This window comes from Drosophila montana, unplaced genomic scaffold, assembly GCF_035044405.1.
Source record: "Drosophila montana isolate Dmon_TW-CO22-7 unplaced genomic scaffold, ASM3504440v1 contig_3013_1, whole genome shotgun sequence".
In the NCBI taxonomy this organism is placed as follows: Eukaryota; Metazoa; Arthropoda; class Insecta; order Diptera; family Drosophilidae; genus Drosophila; species Drosophila montana.
In genome coordinates, this window is record NW_026997889.1 from 11482 (window position 1) to 30677 (window position 19196).

The following is a 19196-nucleotide window of genomic DNA, read 5'->3' on the forward strand; positions in this document are numbered from 1 at the left end:
TGATTTTCAAACCGACCCCGAATTTGAGAAAAAACGTGATGTAACCCCTTGCCATTTTGTTGATTTTGGTCAAAATTTAGATTTTTATTTTTTTGATGCCAGTCGATAGTACTGATCCTTACGAGTCCAAAATGGTACAAAATGCCCAAATCGAACATTATTTGGCCGAGATATTCAAAAAAATCATCAAAAAAGGTTGACTTTACAAACGAATCGGTTTTTGGTCAACCACTTTTTTTAACCCATCGATTTTTAAAATGTTTAAATGCCAATTGATAGTAGGGATCCCTACGAATTCAAAAAGGTATAACATTTCAAAATCTGTCAGTATTTACCCGAGATATTCAATCAAAATCATCAGAAAAGTTTTGATTTTCGAACCGACCACGAATTTGCGAAAAAACGTGATGTAACCCCTTGCCATTTTGTGGATTTTGGTCAAAATTTAGATCTTTATTTTTTTGATGCCAGTTCTGATCGTTACGAGTATAAAATGGTATAAAATTCCAAAATCTGACATTCGGCTGAGATATTTAGAAAAATCATCAAAAATGTTTAGGATCATGACCGAATCGTTTTTTGTGAAAAATTTTGATACAACCTCTCGATTGTTAGTTTGTTTACTTGCCATTCGATAGTGGGGTTCCGTACGAATTAAAAAACAAGTAAGAGCATTTAGTCACTTATATTATTTAATTATTTCTTTGAAGAAGTTAAAAATGTAAATGTTATTAACTAACGCGGCAAAGAATGTAACTTACCTTATTATCTAACGCTTCTTGATTAAAAAAAACTTTTTCACTTATATTATTTAATTGTTTCTTAAAGTAGTTACGATTTATCTCTTTAAAGATACATGCATGTAGAAACTTCTTAGCTTTAATTATAAATAAAACACCATGTTCCATGATATAATATATTAATAACTGGGCTTCAATAATAAATATATTAAGTAATTGATTAAGCTAATACTAGACAACATGCTTTTACGTTTAAAGAGCGTTTACCCGTCGTCTAATTAATTGTAGATAATTTTTTGCCGCGACTTGCATCAGTTAACTGAATTGAGTTACCAAGTATCTTATCGCCGTAAATGCACTCGGCGTTTTTCGGTTTGGTTCCTTTTTTGGGTCATGGCAAGAAAAAAAAATGCCGAAATGGAAAACTTTAATGGCTCTGCTCGGTCGTCTGAGCCGCTGTAAAATGGCGGAATGCAGACGATGGCACTTGACTACGGTTTCCGGCTGTGTCCATGTGTTGGCTCCGGTTACGTGGCGGAGAGCTTCAGAATAAACAAATATTGTATGCATTTACGCATTTTATGCGCGCGTGTGTGTGTGTGTGTAATGATGTACATGTATGTATGCATGTGTATGGCTATGAATGGGCAATAAATAATGCGAAACGCGAGTCGTCCACGAACACACACACACACGCACAGATATATGTATATACGCGCAGCCTTGTGGCAAATCATAAAAAATGCCACCGACCTCGTCATTTGCTGCCTGTTGCCATGCCAGAAGGAGCTGGCGCCGCCGATCTACTACCAGCTGGTCAGCGGCTTTATTTTGGTGTATATAATTAATTGTTGTTGCCTACCTGACATTTCTTGTTGTTGCTTTTGTTGTTGTTGTTGTAACTGTTGTTATTGCTGTGTTGTTGTGGTTCTGCTTGCGACCACTTGGGCGAACTTTTAAAGCAGAAGCAGGCCAATAATGAAATTCGCTTTAATTTTCAAGTTGGCTCGACATGAAAGCAAAAGTTTTTCTGTTCTAAATAGTTGAAGCGGCTTGTTGAGACGCTCCACTTGCATTGATGAAGGCTTATTTTAAGAGTAGGTGTGTCTGCGTGTGGGCGGTATTTTCCTTTCTTGCTGCTTGGGCGGGCTATATAATGCCTTAAAGCCGCCAATTAAAAGTTTTCCAAACTGGCGCTGGCGAAACTGATTCAAACGCTGCCTAGAAACAGAACGAGCGTGCGCCTGATTACGGCTGATACATCTTTAATTTTCACAAAATACAAGCACAACAAGTACTACAACAAAAACAACAACAACAACAACAAGTCGACGCAATCCAATTTGCCATTGACCCTCGCCTTTGATTTTGACATGTACATGAGTATAATGGCCACCCAGTCCCTGCCCCCTGCCCCCGCCCATACGCACACACACCACACACTGGGCACTGTTGTAAGGGGTGGCATTTTTTGGGGGACAGAACGGGGCTGGGCTGAATCGCGTGCTGCGGCTGTTATTGAATTTTTAAGATTTATCGATTTTGTGTGCACATGGCAGAAGCCGAGAGTTACCTGGCAGTACTTTGAACTCGGCAACAGCAAAAGCGACAGCAGCTGCCATACTTACAACATACGAGCCCTGGCGAGTATATGGCCCAATGTTATAGTCAATGTAAAACACACACCATAAAAAACGACAACGACTGCGGGTCCCATAAATTAAAGGCCTTAATAATGATGAATGTTGGGGAGGGAGGGGTGCGGATTGAGAGCGAGTGTGGCCCTGATATGTGGCCAATATGAAGCAGCGGCATATCACACCAGTAAAGTGCTTTGAAGGTTAGAGCTGTAAGACAAGCAGCACGCCTTATGATCTATGCCATGGCAGGTTAATCAATGATGTTCTCGCACACATGCTTTCATGCTGGATTGAGAGCTATGTAAACTATGCGAAAAATTCACTGTGATAAATTATCCCAGGGCTAATAATTTAGCTCCTTTATGACAACTGTTTACAGTCGTACTAGGCGTATACGCAATTAAATTTCATCATCTTGACAGCAACAACGCTTTAAACTAATGTAATATACATATGCATGCATAATCAGGAATTATATATATACTTGTAGTTTATATCAATAATTCCCGTTAAAGTGTGGTGAAAGCAAAGTAACTTAGTTAACAATGTAGAGTACTTTGTTGGTTTGACGATGATTGATATTTTGATAGAGCTCCGTGTGCGTATTCAATCAGCTTATCAAAGTTAACTTAGTTATGTAAGGCCTTAAAAACTTTTATTGTGTGTTTTGTTTAATTTACCTTGACTTAGCATATTACCGTGTGTGCCCTGTCAGATTGGATCGGGAGTACTTTTGTCATCCCTATTACCTTCTTAAAGGTTTAGATTGAATCACAAGCTTTGATTAAAACTATATATTAGTGTATAGTTTGAGCTCTAAGCTATAGTATTTATGTTCTTCAAATGTAAATACTATCAAAAAAATTGTCTACAAACACGCATACCTAACAGATAGAGACCAAAATGTTCTAAAAATTGTAATTGTCCATAAATTTTTTACTTATTATTATTAATTTTGTCTTAAAAATATACATATACAAGTCTAACTTATAATAGTTATTAATGGTGTTTTTTTTTTTTGCAGATATAATTTACGCTTAAACCTAAAATGACTCCGGGACTAAGTCAGTAATTGAAGTCCAATCCTGGAAACATACGCCTTTAAGGACTCGCGGAAGTCTGCAGAGAAAAGAAAAAAAAATTAATAAAAAATAAAGCAAATAAGATAAACGAAATAAAATTGATCAGACAAAACTTAAAATATCCATATCTCGACCAAATAAATCCCGATTTTGGAGAGATTAGAATGTAACTGTATGGTATCCTACATGTATTCAGCTGAAGGATAAGAATAATTTCCATTTTGCACTCAAAATTTTGAGTTACAAAATGAAAAAATTGATTTTAGGATTTTTAACTCCCAACCTTTGCTGGAAAGGACCTAATTTACTAGACACATAGCAATTTAAAGCATCAAGAAATGTTATATTTAAAATATCTAAATATGGCCGTTCTTTACATCTCCAGAAATAACCATATAAAGTTTTTAAAAAATATTAATTTGTTTGTGCCAAATGTCTGACTTTTGGCGAATTTCTATTTTTAAGCCAAATTGGACAAGTCCGCGGCCAAACAGAAAATGAAAACCGGTTCCTAGGTGACCAATAATATCCTCGGCTTTAACATACCATTGATAGAGTCTTAGTGAACCTACAGTTCCAAATCCGTGCGAAATTCGCACGGCAAGAATCAAAAAATGATGAATGTATGCTTTTTCTTTCAGCCGTCCCCCCTTTATGGCTCCTAGATGCCCGATATATCCTTGGTTTTACCATACCATAGATATAGTCCTGGTGAACCTAGAGGACCGAATCCCTGCCAAATGCGCACGGAAACGGTCCAGAAATATGTATGCTCTTCTGCTTTCAGTATTCCTTTTACAAAGCTGCAGCTTAACATCGGACTGTATTTTCCCGAGACATTGCAATTCGACAATTTTCGAAAACTTTAAATGGCCATATCTCGGTCAAATATAGCCCGATCTCGGGCAGATTGGGTGCGTTGAACTCACGGAGGTCCAGAGAATAGATTGTCATCAAAGTTTTTGATTTCGGAAAAAAGTCATTTTTAGCAAAAAACGTGATGTAACCACTGCATTTTTGACCGATTTGGGTCATCTCTTAGAATGTGGATTTTTTGATGGCATTCGATAGTCGGGATCCGTACGAGTAGAAAGAGGTATATCATTCCGAAATCGGACTGTATTTTCCTGAGATATTGCAATTCGAAAATTTTCGAAAACTTTAAATGGAGATATCTCGGTCACTCGTTAAACTCACGGAGCTCCAGAGAATAGATTGACATTAAAATTTGTTGATTACAGAAAAAATAATAGTTTTTAGTAATTTTTCGACTTGGGTCAAGTCGTTACATTTCAATATTTGTAGTTTGTTTATTGTTTTATGTTAACTAAAACTAGACAGATACGAGTAGAACTAATAAATAAAGTTGCCATGTTTTGGGAAGCTGATTTCCTCTCCTGGAGAATATGCCCTATTGAATACATGCAGTCTCTTAAATTCAATGTGATGCCGAACTCTGTAATCTGAAAAGAAAAACATATATAAGCATTAAAAATTCTGTTTATAATAAGCTAGTGGAAAACTTTATAAGTTCATTGTATAATTAAAAAAAAATCCGTTTAAGTTAACCGCTATTTAGCATTAGAACCAAAGGTAGCATACAAATGAATAATATGTATATCAATTAAAAATAAATAAAAAAATTTTGAATTTTACTGGATTAGAATTAAAACAAGTACGAATTTGGATTTAAATTAAGTTGAACTAAAGTTAAGTTATTTGCAATCAAGGGTATCAGCTCAGAAAATTCTAAATCAACCCCACTTTTCTTTCGAAATTATTTGCATTTTGCACCTTCTGCTTGAATCATTCCCCATTTAATGGCATTAAGTGGACTAAAACTTAAAATTTCAGATAAAAAAGCACATAACAACTTATCGAGAGCATTTTGTGTTCTACTTAAGAAAATGCAAGGTTACTTACATTGGCTACCTCCAGGCTTCGATTTAATTAAGAAATATTTGACTATATTTTTGAGGATATGTATGTAGACTGCATTGTGTTGCTACCTCAGAGCTAATGAAAATCTCTTTGGTTGATGTTAACTGTTTTTTGATTGACAAACATATACTCTCATTTTGGCCAGATCTTACCTATCTGCTGCCACAACCAGGCTCATTAATATCAATTAAAGCACAAAATATGTGCATGCAATACAACATGACTATCTGCCCCACTCTCTCCATCTCTCTCTGTCAACCGCTTCAACACACACGTGTCCATTAACACACACAAACCAACAATTTGTGTATATATATGTCAACAAATATACAAACGAACTGGCGCACATTTGTCTACAATTTTTCTGTGAAATATGAAGATAATTGACAATATTGCCAAAGAGAAATTGCGGCAGAGATTGTGTGGCATGCGGCGGAGGTGCGGCGCGGCACGGAGGCGCACGCACCGGTGTTGATGAGGTGTGACAGTTGATGAACGTAAGTGAAAGTTGTACGGGCCGCGGCACATTGCACAAATGAATTATTAACCCCTTAATGCGCCAGCAGTTGGCCCGGGAGAGGAGTCGGGATGGGGAAGTGTGAGCGGTTAAGTGTGGAAATACAAGTGGCGGGCTTTTTGACAAATTGACTAAATAGTTTAGGCTGGCGTTGAAATTAATAACAATCGATACGTCATAAATTTATGCACGTGGCTCAAATCAGACACGCACCAACATGACTACCTGTTGGGTTGATGGGTCAGGGGAGAGGGATTGGGAAAGGGGCTATAGATAGCGAATGCGCGCAGTTGTTATTATTTAATAGCTTTGACAAGGCGGGCGTTGAGTTTAATAAATAAAAAATCGACAACAAAAAGGCAGGTGCTCTGGCAAAGGATATACCCTGTACCAAGGATCTTTGTGTTATCGATAGCTTACACACTTATTGATATTACAAAGGTGTAGAAAGTTATCGGAAAGAGAGCTACATTTGATCAGCGAAACACGAGAATATATATTGCAAGACAAGAAGTAGAGATGTCGGAGACGCAACATACATTGGCAGCCAACCAATATGCCATGTTATACGCATTTTCAATGGGTAACCAGGGGAAACAAATCGCAACGTATCGTATCAAATCGCATCGACTCGAAATGCGACGCCGGGCGGCAGAGGCACGCGTCTAATTATCCATATTGGAAAAACATGCCAACTGCGTAGATATCTATTGCGTATATCTTTATTATGTTACTGGGGTTCGGGTTGCGCTATCCAAATGACTGCAAATTGTTTTTATAATTTTGTGTATCTTTATCTTGGCTTATCTGTCAAGGCTTTCCCCCATTGAACAATGTCTTTTTGTGCTGGTTTCCAATTTGATTTGCATGGAAATGTAATCGTCGTGGGGGCGTGCCGGGCAGGATGGGCTAAAGAGAACAACAACAACAGCAGCAGCGGCAGCAGCGACAGCAGCAGCAGCAACAACGCATTGTCAATGTATTTTGTATTGAATTTTTAATGAGCCAAGCTCACATAGGAGGGGCTGGTATCTTCAAGTGCCTGCCGCCCTCCATCTCGCCATCCGTTTGCTGGGCGCACGGTGCGTATACTTGTTTGTTCGCCGTATTCAAATGCTGCTGTAGCATACTATTCAGCGCCAGCCAAACACCGCTCGCCCACATTAAAGCCAAAGCAGCAGCCCGCATGCCGCTATTACGATCTTATATTAAATTGAATTAATTTATGCGCACGAATTGTATATATCTTTTACTTTTTAGCAATATTGTTCTGCAAAATCAATATTGGAATTAAATGTATTTGAAGGCAAATAAGTTATTGTGCCGAAACCTTGTTTACTTAAAGACTAAAACGGGTATGTTCAAGTATATTTATTGTTCTTTAAAAATAAATATATATATTAATTAAATGTATTTTCTCAGCAGTTATTTAAGAAAATATATTTGCAAGTCGCGACTTCAAATTGTCTGGAAAAGGAGCAATTGAAAGTTTTAAGAAACTGTCAAGCTATATAATATAAAAGCTAGCTACTCACTGCTGCAATTATTGGCAAAATCAATTAATTTAAATAACCTAATTGGATGGATATTTTTAGCTATTATGTTTAATACGAGCACACTTTCAACAGAATATTCAAAATCCTTAAGAGCATTGTGTAAAATTAACTATTCGTTTATTTTTATTTACGGTATGCACAAAATTCCGTGTTATATAGGGAAATATAAAAATCTGATGGCTTTTTAACAATACCGAATCATGTAGAGCAGTTTAAAGGCGGCAATATCATTTTTTTTCGCTATATGACTGTGATTTCAAAGTATGTTTACGATTCAATTGATGCAGGTTTATTTGTGGCATACTTTTAGGGGCTTTTTAAATTTAGCTGCCTTTGAAGTCATTTGTTGTCTGCTGCTGTTGCTATTGTTGTTGCTGTTCATATGAAATGAAAATAAAACAAATGCCTATAAAAAGCAACAGATACAGTTTTACAGATACTGATTTGCATAATGTGCCCACACACACAAACACACACAAACAGACACACACACACACACACACCGAGAGACACAATAACAAATGCAAACAGAATAGGGCAGAGCCACGCAATAGACAATATAATTTACATTAAATTGCTGATCAATATAAATGTATCTATCTGTGGCATTAGTTTAATTTGTATCTCTAAATGTTTGTGTGTGAGTGTGTGTGTGTGTGTAAGGAGAGTGGGGCTGGAGGGGTTCTAAATCGTTTTAGCTCTCGCAAATTGTAACTGCGCCCCAGGACTCCCTTTGCATGTATGTATATAATGCGTTTACACACGCACACACACACACACGAGCACGCACACACACACAATCCGAAATAGAGATGTATAGATACGTAGCTAGATTTTGGCTGACCACGGTCGAAAAATATTTTTGCATAATTTCTCGCACTGATTTGCTGGGTTTTTGGTTTTTACGCTTTGTGCACCATAAATTATGCTGAAAAATTGAAAATTTTGCTGGGCAGCGTCGGGCAGCTTACAAAGTAATTTGGTTTATGGATTTTGTGGGCTCCCCCTAACCCAAATATTCGTCTTCTTGTTGTTGTTTTTGTTGCCATTTGGCATCCCCAGAGCTGGCAACAAAATTATCATTTGGCCGCTGATTTTATGCATATGTGTTTTGTATTTTGCATACGCATTTGCCTGCTGATTAATGTTTGATGTGCTATAATTACAAAGGTACACACACACACACACACACACATAGACACATACAAAGAGACTGTGTTATAGGAGTAGGCAGATGGGCTGCCGCTGCCCTATGCTTGTTGCATGCAACAGGGGGCGGCTTATGTTTATGCAATTTCAATTTGCCGTGCAGTAAAAGCGATTTGTTTTAATTACTTACGCACATGGCATTTAATTATTTTTATTGATTAAATAAAACAATTAAGTTTATGTAAATTAATGCGGACGAGCACTGAGATATTTGGCATTGGCATTGGCGTGCGCTCAACGCGACAAGTGCTCCAGCGGGTGGGCAAGGGGAGAGGGCGGGGCCAGCTGCCTGAGCTGCCTGAGTGCCAGTCAAGTTAATGGAATCGCCGAGCAGCGTGCAGCGCAGGCAGTAAGCAGCTCCTGTGTCTAGTAAAATAATTTAAGGTCGAGCATAGAAAATTAATGAGGCCATTAAATGCTGAAGACGCTAAAGGGCCAACACACGCACACACTACTGTACTAGTAAATGGTTATGTGTGTGTGTGTGTGTGTGTCTATATATGTGACAACTCTTTGTCGAGCCTCTGTTTATGAGTGCGCTCCGTGTGCGTGTATGCGGGCTGTTATGCTTGTGTGCTTGGGTCTCTGTGTGTGTGTGTGTGTGTGTGTGTATGTACTATTATAATGTATGAGAAGACTTGGGAAATAATGCTAATGTGCTTCCATTTGTGGGCATATAAGTTCTCTGAATGCTTTCGCGACAGGCTGACATCAAGCGTCAATACTTTTAAATTATGCATAATATTATTTTAAAGGCACAGAATGATTATTTTCTATGAATATGTGAAAAAAATGCGGACAAACGAAAATTTCAATAAAAAAGAAAGATAAGCTTGAATACGAAAGGCTTATTTTCGAAAGATAGAAACTTTAGGGGGAGATGTGTGAGGAGAATAATGAAGCACATAATATTAACCAAAGTCAAGATTTCAAACTAAACTGAGAGATTTTCTATAGTAAAAGACTGTTCGTCCGCTTCTTCCAATATACATATATAGTACAAATAATATAAGCCAAGTTCTAGAGATTTTTAAGAAATGTTGATATAATGACGATAATTTTATGGTCATTATATGATATAGTTATATCGATGCGGATATACATATATACTTAATGGAATTCGAGAAGAATACATAGACGAAAAGAATGCCTTGATAAAAAAGCATTCAATAAATACATGACAAGCTGTAAAACACACTTCTTCTAAATAGAGCATTTGCCGGTCTGCTTGATTCAATGCGCTCTTAAGAATTGCCGCTCGTTTGGTTCTTATTTAACTTGCGGTCGCTTTGACCGGCTGGCAAAAGGCTTTAACAATATTGCCAGCTCCGTGCACCTGGAATCGGCTGTCTCTTTGTTGCTGCTGTTTACATCCATCAGCGGTTCGGTCTGTCCTTGTTGTCCTGCATGGCCTGCTATTGAATGATGTTGGGCCCAAAAATAAACTGCCGTTTTCAACAATATTTACTGTCTGTTAGCTTAGGCATATGAGAGTTCCGAGTGCGTGTGTGTGTGTGTGTGCTCTCTCTTATCTCCTCGGCCGTCTCCAACTTGTTTTTCGCTTCTTTTTATAAATTCCTCGAGGCTAGGCATTGCCCAAGTCGTTAAACAGGCCGCAATGCATGAACATAAAAGTGCGAGGAGCACCTGGCGGCGTTGTCTTCATTAGATGCGCAGAGATCAGAGGCGAGTTGTTAAAGCAGGTGGTGCAGGTCGTGGGTAAGGGGCAGGGAGGCGTGGCACGTTTTGCATTTTGGTTATTTACACAGGCGGAACAACGGCACGTATACGTAATAAAGTTGAACAAATAAAATTCACTTTCCTTCGGCACAAAAGTTCTAATTTTTTTGTGTTGTTGTTGCTTGGCGTTGTTCTTGTTGCTGTTGTTGCTTTGTTTTGTTTGGCTTTTGTTGGGCTTCAGTTGCAACCTAAATTTCATTTGAGGCACAAAACTTGTTTAGTTGGCAAACTTTGCGCGTCGTCAATAAGGCGAGGGATATGGCTGGAGAAATTGCCGACTGCGGGGTACGATCTGCGGCAACGAGCCAGACAGTTAGACCTATGCACGCCATGATATAATCTCGTACTGGGGCCCGCCGTCGTATTTATTACGCGCTTTCCACACAACTTCCACCTGCCCCACCCACCCACACACACACACACACACAGACACACAAATACACGCATGTCAAACATGTGTAGCTGCAAATTGTGAGCCAAACTGGAGCGTAAAGCGGGGTGAGCAGAACCCGGCTGCCTAGCGCTTCGAGAGGGTATCAAAACGCTGACGTGAACCAGGCAAACCCAATGAAGAAGCAAATTAACACTAATAGTTGTATATACATAAGTATATATAAATATGTATAACATTGTTAGAGTTTGTTGCATAAGTGGAGGGAGCACTGGGATAAACATAATACTAAAGATCCGAGCTTTATTTGTGTTATATTTGTATCAAATATGAGGTTTTGTTTCTTTATAAGGTATGTAAAATTGAAGTGAAAATTAAATAAAAGGTTTGCCAGAAAGGATATAAGATACTTTAATATATAATGTTTGGTTTGGTTGATAAGTAAAATAAAGGTTTGGTGATTAATTATTTTTTCTGATAATACTTTATGTATACACAAATATACTAACATATTTAATATTAACTAAGAAAAAATTTTGAATAAAAACAATGAACCGCTAAAATTAGAGGTGAATAAATAAAAATGAAGGCAATTTTTCGGTAAATATTTTTGGACAAGTGTAAAAATGCATTTCTATTGAAATATATGTGTGCATAAGTTGAAGATTTTGATTTTGGTTAACCATAAATTAATTTCATTAAATTAAATATGAGGTAGATAGCCAAGAATATTAAGGAATAACTTTTGGAGATCAAGCGCAAAAAAACTTTTTACATAATTCCATTTATAAAAAGCGAATTTATTGGTCATAAAATAAAAAAAGCTAAATATATTTGAATAAGCGAAAAATTGTATTTTTAAATTGAAGGCTTTTATTTCAAAGTATTTAATGGATAGGCTAAATAAATAATTTAGCATAGCTAATTAAGTCAAACTGAAAGCGTGTACAAACTTCTGTCTATTAGAGATTTTGCATTTCGCTCTTGATTACTCATATCGATTTATATACTTAGCTAGCGTATGTGTGGGTGTGCGTGTGTGTGTGGCTGAGTCTAAATTTGAGGGTGTGTGGAAGGGTAGGTTAAATGCATAATTGGCGATTAGACGATTGGCCCTAATATGCCAAACGCTGCAACGGTTAACAACAAAAGCGCAGCAGCAGCTTTTGGGCTTTGGGCTTTGGGGCAACATCATGCGAATTCGATTGTCTCTGGCTGTGGCAGAGTCTTTGCTGCTGCTGCTGTTGTTGCTGCCGCGAGTTAATTGGGTCACGCCCCGCGTACCTACCTTTCAGGCTGTAAAAGTAATGACAACGCCATGTGCATGTTCATTTATATAAGTATATATATATATATGTAGATATATATACGTTTATATATATATATTTCCTTTGCTTTGTTCTTCATTCAGTTGCTATCGTGCATTCAATGCTTGCCTTTGTTATGCGAACTCTGCGCCCTGTCTGTCATACATGTTAAGTACAATACATCTATATACTATATTTATATTTATATTTACGTTTATATTTATGTGTATTTTTAGGTTATATTATACAATACAATAAGTATTACTTAACTGCTAAGGTTATTTTCTTGTTTCATTGTATTTCTCGTGCGGGCTACTTTTCCATTCATGTAACATTTTGTTTATGCCCCACACATTTACTAGATGCAAAGAAAAAAGTCTTTGGTTTACCTTAAAAATATTATTTTCTTTTTCTATTCGGGTAATTTTTATCTTTCTTTTTTTGAATGTTTTTAGGCTTAACATTTATGGATATATTTTAAATTGTCCTTCGTGTGTGTGTGTGAGTGTGCTGTGTGTGTCTGTGTGTGTGTGTGTACTTGGAGCACTGTGTCTTGGGCATTTACATATGTTTTATTTACGTATGAATTGATGAATATGTTGAATTTCAATTTATTTTCTTTATACATTTCTGTTTAGTTTTTAACTAACGACTGCAAATACGAGTTACCTAAGTTTAATGCCAAAAGCGCAGTCGGACTCACAGTTTATTTTCCATTTATTTACTTTTTCAATATATTTTGCATGTCTTTGATTTTAGCTAACATTATTTTCTTTTTAATTGGAGGGGGGGGGGGGGGGCTGGGGCAGCGACAACTCAACAATCAATTTCTATTAATATGCAAAATTAAAACTGGGTCAATCTCCTGGTGCGGATTTCGCTTAACCCTATTGCCGCCTGGCATTTAAATTCGATTACTGTCAAAATGTCAATTCAAAGTGAACGTTAAACGAAAATCTCAGTAGAGAATTTATAAATAAAAATTAATCGTTTGTCAGGGCCAATTATCTGCGAAGTATTCGGGCAGCTTAGTGGGCATATTAAAAATAAACTATATGAATAAAATAAAATTAAAAATATCTTCATGCTAGCCAGCTGTCAGGGCTGTCAAATCTGGCTGTCAAATGTGCATGTTAGCTGAGTTAACGCTGCCTTGGCTTTTCCTTTGTCGTATCTATATAGTATATGCGTGCTGATCATTTGTTGTCTTCTTTTTTGTTTGTTATTGTTGTCTCTTGTTTTTATAGCTATAAACTGACCACGCCCACAAATAATGCGAATTTCAACACGTTTTTCGAATTTGTCTATATATACAAAGGTCACACGAAAAGTTTTTCGTTTTTTTTTCATTTAATTTTGCTATTACACATATTAAGTCATAAAGTGGGCCTTGCTCTTGCTTATAATTTTCTGCTGCTATATATCGCTGTAAGGATTTGTTTAGCCGAATAAGAGTTTTTTTTCGTTTTTCATTTATAATACTTAACTGCCTACAACTTACATTTTGCTTTTAAGGGCGCGTGTGTTTGAGTGTGCGTGTGTGGGCGGGAGGGGCGGGGAGGGAGTGTCTGGGTATTCTTCTTGGCTTTTGAAACAACATTGAAACTCTCACACACGCACACACCAAGTCAGAGTTACAGTTACAGTTACAGTTAGAGTTACAGTTAGCGTTACAGTTAGAGTTACAGTTAGAGTTACAGTTACAAATTTAAGTACATTTACATGGGCATAGCTGACTTTTAAGTACTCTGTCTTTGTGTGAGTGTGATTGTGTTCCTTTTTCTTGCCTTTAAATTTATTGCATTTAGCTTTTTAGTTTTTCCTTGCGATACTTATTATTTATTTATTTAATAATGCGGGGATTTGCGAGAATTGAGATGTTGCTATTTACAGTTTCTTAGGGTTCTCTAGTTAGTTGTAGGTGAATCCATATATATATATTTAGTTGGTTTTCCTTTTAGTTTAACTTTATACTAGGAGTATACAATTATATTTTGCTTCGATATTCTTTTTTTGTTCATTTACTTTTGTCCTTATGTTTTTTATGCCTTGCTTTTGCTCTTGCAGTTTTCCTTTTAGTTCGTTTATTATCTTCATTCGCAATATCTTTTATCAGACACTATCACAAACAGTTTGCTTGCACAAATTCACGCCACAAATTATCGCCCGATTCTCGCTAGTCGATGAGCCCATATGTACTCAAATATGCGTCGGTTATAGTGAGTGTTTACTGTGTTAATTGGGTTTTAAGTTTAGTCAGTTCTGCTGGGAATTGTGTGTTCATATGCGTGTGTGTGTGTGTGTGTGTGTGTGGGATGGTGCTTGGGTTGTGGGGCGCTTAGACATCGGTGCCGCAGCCCTCTTGATACCCCTCGTCGGGCGAGTTGCGGCTGCTGCTGATGAGCGCCCGCTTCAGCGCCGTGACGGGCGGCAGCACGGGCACGCCTCCTTTCTGCCAGACCCGTATCGTCTTGGCGTTTACGGGCTGTCCGTTGGGCAGTATTGAGCAGGAACTGGAGCTGGCCGGAGCCGGGGCGGGCGTTGGCGATGAGCTGGCCGAGGCCGTGCTGCTGCTGCCGCCTCCATCGTGTAGGCGTGGCAGTGTGCGACTGCTGAAGTGTGGACTGCCGCTGTGCGTGGAACTGGAGCCATGATGCTGCTGCTGCTGCTGCAGCTGCTGATGATTGAGCTGCTGCTGCAGCTGCTGCAACGGATGCATTTGCAGCTGATGATTGTGCTGATGCTCGGCGCCGGGCACCAGCGGCAGGCCATAGTCAGTGGGATAGCCGGATGAGCCGCCCGATAGATTCGTCGTGGCCGTCGAGGTGGTCGAGGCAGCAGCAGCAGCAGCAGCTGCCGCTGCGCCGCTCTGCTGCAGGTGGGAGCGCGGGAAGGTCTTGCTGAAGTAGTCGCTGGCCGCGTTGCGCTCGTGCAGATCGTACAGCTGGCTGGAGTCGATGATGGGCGTCTTGTCCGTGTAGCGCTTCATGAACAGATCATCCGCGGAGCTGGCTGCCGTGTGCTCCCACAGTCCGGATGGATAGAGCGAATCGCAGCCGTTGGCGCGACTGTACTCGCCACTGCCGCCGGTCAGCTCCTGGCCGAGCATGACGGGCAGCTTGAGATCGCAGAACTCATCGCTGCCAAAGCGTTTGGTATCGTTGATCAGGTCCGGATTGTTGCCGTGGCCCGTGGAGCCGCTGGGCGAGATGAAGCACGGAGCCGTGGAGAGCACGCTGCCCGCATTGTCATAGCCCTGCGTGGAGTAGGGCAGATCGGTGAGACGCGGCGGTTTCTGCACAGGATTCGCATTGCGCTGCTCATGCGGCGAGCCGCTGGCTCGTCTGCCACCCGCAACCACCGCACCAGCATGCAGCACGCCCGCGCCCGTGCCCGTGCCCGTGCCGCTGCTGCTCTTGCGCTCCAGCGTGCCGCCGGCAACGGCCAAGCCGCCATCGATGCAATTGGCCACAGCTCCGTTGGCGATGACGACGCCGCCGATGCTGCCATTGCCCGTGGCCGGCTGGGTCTTGTTGGTAATCGAGTTCTGGTGATTCACCGAGGTGATGACCTCCATGTGGTTGGGCGTCTTGCTGTCCACGTACGGCTGCCGCTTGACGCGCAGCAGCAGGCACATGATGGCCGCCAGCGCGAACACGATGAGCGCCACCAGGGCGGCACTCAGGCCCACAATCTGGCCGCTGCCCAGGGAGGCCATGCCCGCGGCACGCATGCTCACGTGCAGCGTAAAGTTGGCCTCGGCGCTGCCCGCACGATTCTCGGCCACGCAATAGAATTCACTGGAGTCCGTCTCCTGGGCATTGGTCAGCACCAGACGCGAGCGCTTCTCGAAGCCGCCCTCCAGCTGCTCGAACATGTGGACGCGCTGATAGGCGCTGAAGGCGCTATTGTTGGCCAGCTGGCGTCCGTTCCAGTACCAGTGGATGCTGGCCGCGGGCACGGCGCGTGCGCGGCACGTGATGGACGCATTCTCGCCCATGGCCGTTTCCACGTAATGCGATATGGGCAGCATTTCCGGCCGGCAGGCGAAGTCGTCCACATGCAGCTCCGCAAAGCTGCGATCGATGAGGCGTTCGGGTCCACCGGCGCACACGGGCGCCACCGGATAGGGTATGTTGCGCTGCATCAGCCAGAGCTTGGCATCCCTCAGACGGCAGTCGCAGAGCCAGGGATTATCGTGCAGCTCGATGCCGTGCAGCCGGCTGAGCGTCTCGATTGTCTTGGGCAGCAGCTCGCTCAGCTTGTTGCCATTGAGGCGCAACAGGGTGAGGCCCTGCAGGCCGCCGAATGCCTGCGCGGATATCGTCTGGATGTCGCAGTGCGAGAGATCCAGCTTGTGCAGCGAGGGTGTGCTCCCAAAGGCCTGCGCCTCGATCTTGTGTATGTGGTTGGAGGCGAGCGTCAGCTCGCGCAGCGATGAGATGTAGCTCAGCGCCAGGCTGGGCACGGTCACCAGCAGATTGTGCGAGAGATCCAGCTCGACCAGGTTCGTCAATCCCTTGAAGGTCTCGCGCTCGATCTCGCCAATCTTGCAGTTGCGCAGATAGAGCTTTTGCAGATTCAGTAAATTGGCCCGCACGAACTGCTCGTTGGCCAGCGTCTGCAGCTTGTTGCCGGACATGTCCAGCACCTGGGTGCTGGGATCAATGTGCTCCGGTATCTGGATGAGCAGCCGATCAATGCACTCCACCGTCTGCTTGCCCCCCTTCCACTTGCACGCGCACACCGTCTGGCAGCTGCTCTGCTGCTGCTGTGCCGTATGGTCCACTTCGCTGCCTGGATAATATGCCGGTGGGGGCGATGGCGCCAGATAGCCATCATCTGTCATCGGCTGGCTATCGGCTATGGAGTATACCTCATTCTGCTGCGAGGGCTTGTAGCTGCTCGAACTGGAACTGGAGCTGGAGCTGGAACTGGAACCGGTGCTGGAGCTGCCTCCGTTCGCATAGAGCTGCTGTTTGCCGGAATTGTAGCGAGAGGCTAGCAGGGATCGGGGCAGGAGCAGGATCAGGAGGAGCAGCAGCAGCTCCCATTGCTTGGAATGCCTGATATGCATGTTCGCCAAGTGTATGGGTGTGTACTCTGTGAGTGTGTGTGTGTGGGTGTGTGTGTGATATGCTTTAGGCCATGCCAGGCAGGCGTTTCATATGTTTGCTTTGATATGCCCCGTTTACGGGTGGAACCTGTCCTTTTTATTTTTTTTATTTTTTTAATTATGATAATAGTGCAAACTTCCGTGTGGATTCAGCTCGAATGAATTTATTATATATTGGTCAAGCGGAAAATTGATTAATTGCCGAGTTTTTCGCGCTGCTGTTTTCCCTTTCGCTGTTGTCGTTGTCGCAGTTCTCGTTGTTGTTGTTGTTGTTGTTGTAAATATTTTCATGTTTTGGCGTAATTAGCGGCGCCTGGCGCAACGTTATTTATAGAAGCGACGCTCGCTGAGACCAGATGATAATCGTTTTTCCTTGGGCTCCACAACAAAATAAAATACAAGCGAAATTTTTGCCTTTACGCAACTGGCCAGCTACAATTTACTTTTTGTTTTTGCACTTGGGGTATATTTTCTTTTTTTTTCGGTTTTCTTTTCTTTTATTTCTTTTTTTTGTGCTTTTTTTTCTTTCTTTTTTTTGGTTAGCGATTTTTGCCACGCAAAGCTTTAATTTTCATCGCGTTTTCGTTTTCGTTACGTTTCGGCCTCGTGGCCTGCAATCAGAACGGCGATAGAAGAACGACAGGAGCCGTGGAACGTGTGGATGGACGAGCCCTGCGTTCAAATCGCACACACACACTCGCGTCGAGTCACGAGACACGATGCCAACTGACGATTGTGTGCGTGTCTGTTCGTGTGTGTCCGTGTGGTGTGTGTGTGTGTGTGTGCGTGCGAGGTGCGCGTGATGAGTTTTATTCAGCTATTCATTGATTTTCATATGCAACTGTTTCACTTTGCTGCCCACTCATATTGCACATCATCATTATCGTAATGATCATTGGTAACTTCATTATTGCATTGAACTGAAATCTCGATTTGGTTCAGGTTCACACTTGTAACGATTTTCAAGCTGACGAAGCTCACGGCTGACAAACGCGCGACAAACAAGAAACCCAACCGCTCGGCAGCAATCATCGACTTGTACTGAGCGCCGAGCTGATGCGCTGCGATGGCAAAAGCGAAAGCCACAGTCAAAGCCAAAGCCAAAGCGACAGCGGCAGCGACGCACAAACAAAAACAACAATAGCTTGGCTACTCGTTTCGTCGTGGCGTCGTTTTGTGCTTCTCGTTCTCGGGCAGCTCTTCGTGTGTGCGGCTGCTGCTGCTGCTGGCTTGGCTTGGCTTGATTTGCGCTCGTGTCGTCGCTGCTTAGCGCTGAGAAGCGGTTCAGGTGGTTGCTCGCACTCGCTCTCTTTTGTGTTGCTTTTGCTAAAGCGCGCACTTATGTTGCTTTAACCGTTTACAACATATCGCCAGCAACATGTTTGCAAAAGAAGCCAGTTTTTGTTTACGACGAGCAACAAAATGTTGCAAAGCGCATTGCTTGGAAGAATCTTAAGTACTTTTCTTCTAATAATGCCTAATTCATGACTTGGATGGGATTTGTGTATCTTAGGATAGAATTGTATCTTTCAGATAGAATATAATCAACAACAGATTATATATTTTCTGATTCATATTTTAGTTTGGGTTTGAAGTCATTTTCTTTACTGAAGTTTTTCTTTTCAAAAATTTAGGCGGGCTTTGAACCCTGGCCAAATGTTTAATATATTATATATATAGACTCAATAGCAGGAAAATTTATTTAAATAATATTATAAAGCTGAAATTGTTATCCACATTTCTCACACACGTGAGAAAAACTCGGTACCTTTTGTATCTTTAAGACAATAAGAGATTGTTATCCAAATATTTGTGAATCAAAGTGTGAATCTATTCATTTATTCGCTGTCTGATTGAAAGCCAGACACGCATGCCCGTCTTTAGGATATGAATAAAAGCATTTCATGATGGTAAATAGAATAATAGTGAATCGAAGTAAATATATTCATTAGTTGGC

General features: G+C 41.2%; 1 protein-coding gene and 1 long non-coding RNA gene across 2 annotated transcripts in view; both read right to left on the reverse strand.

Moving 5' to 3' along the window:
* Positions 1 to 4715: 4715 nt before the first annotated feature.
* Positions 4716 to 19196, reverse strand: part of LOC135430469 (uncharacterized) — a 54986-nt gene continuing 40505 nt past the window's right edge. Inside the window, exon 3 of the long non-coding RNA XR_010436614.1 lies at positions 4716 to 4925. This is a non-coding gene — a long non-coding RNA (uncharacterized LOC135430469). The remainder of the gene's footprint in view (positions 4926 to 19196) is intronic.
* On the reverse strand, positions 13557 to 17729 carry kek1 (kekkon 1). Its single transcript, XM_064685110.1, has one exon. It carries the CDS (start codon positions 17198 to 17200, stop codon positions 14462 to 14464), a length of 2739 nt encoding a protein of 912 aa, XP_064541180.1. The 5' UTR covers positions 17201 to 17729; the 3' UTR covers positions 13557 to 14461.

Bases quoted from the DNA above. Each gene is read 5' to 3' on its own strand.
- kek1 (XM_064685110.1), bottom strand. From the start codon at position 17,200: ATGCATATCAGGCATTCCAAGCAATGGGAGCTGCTGCTGCTCCTCCTG.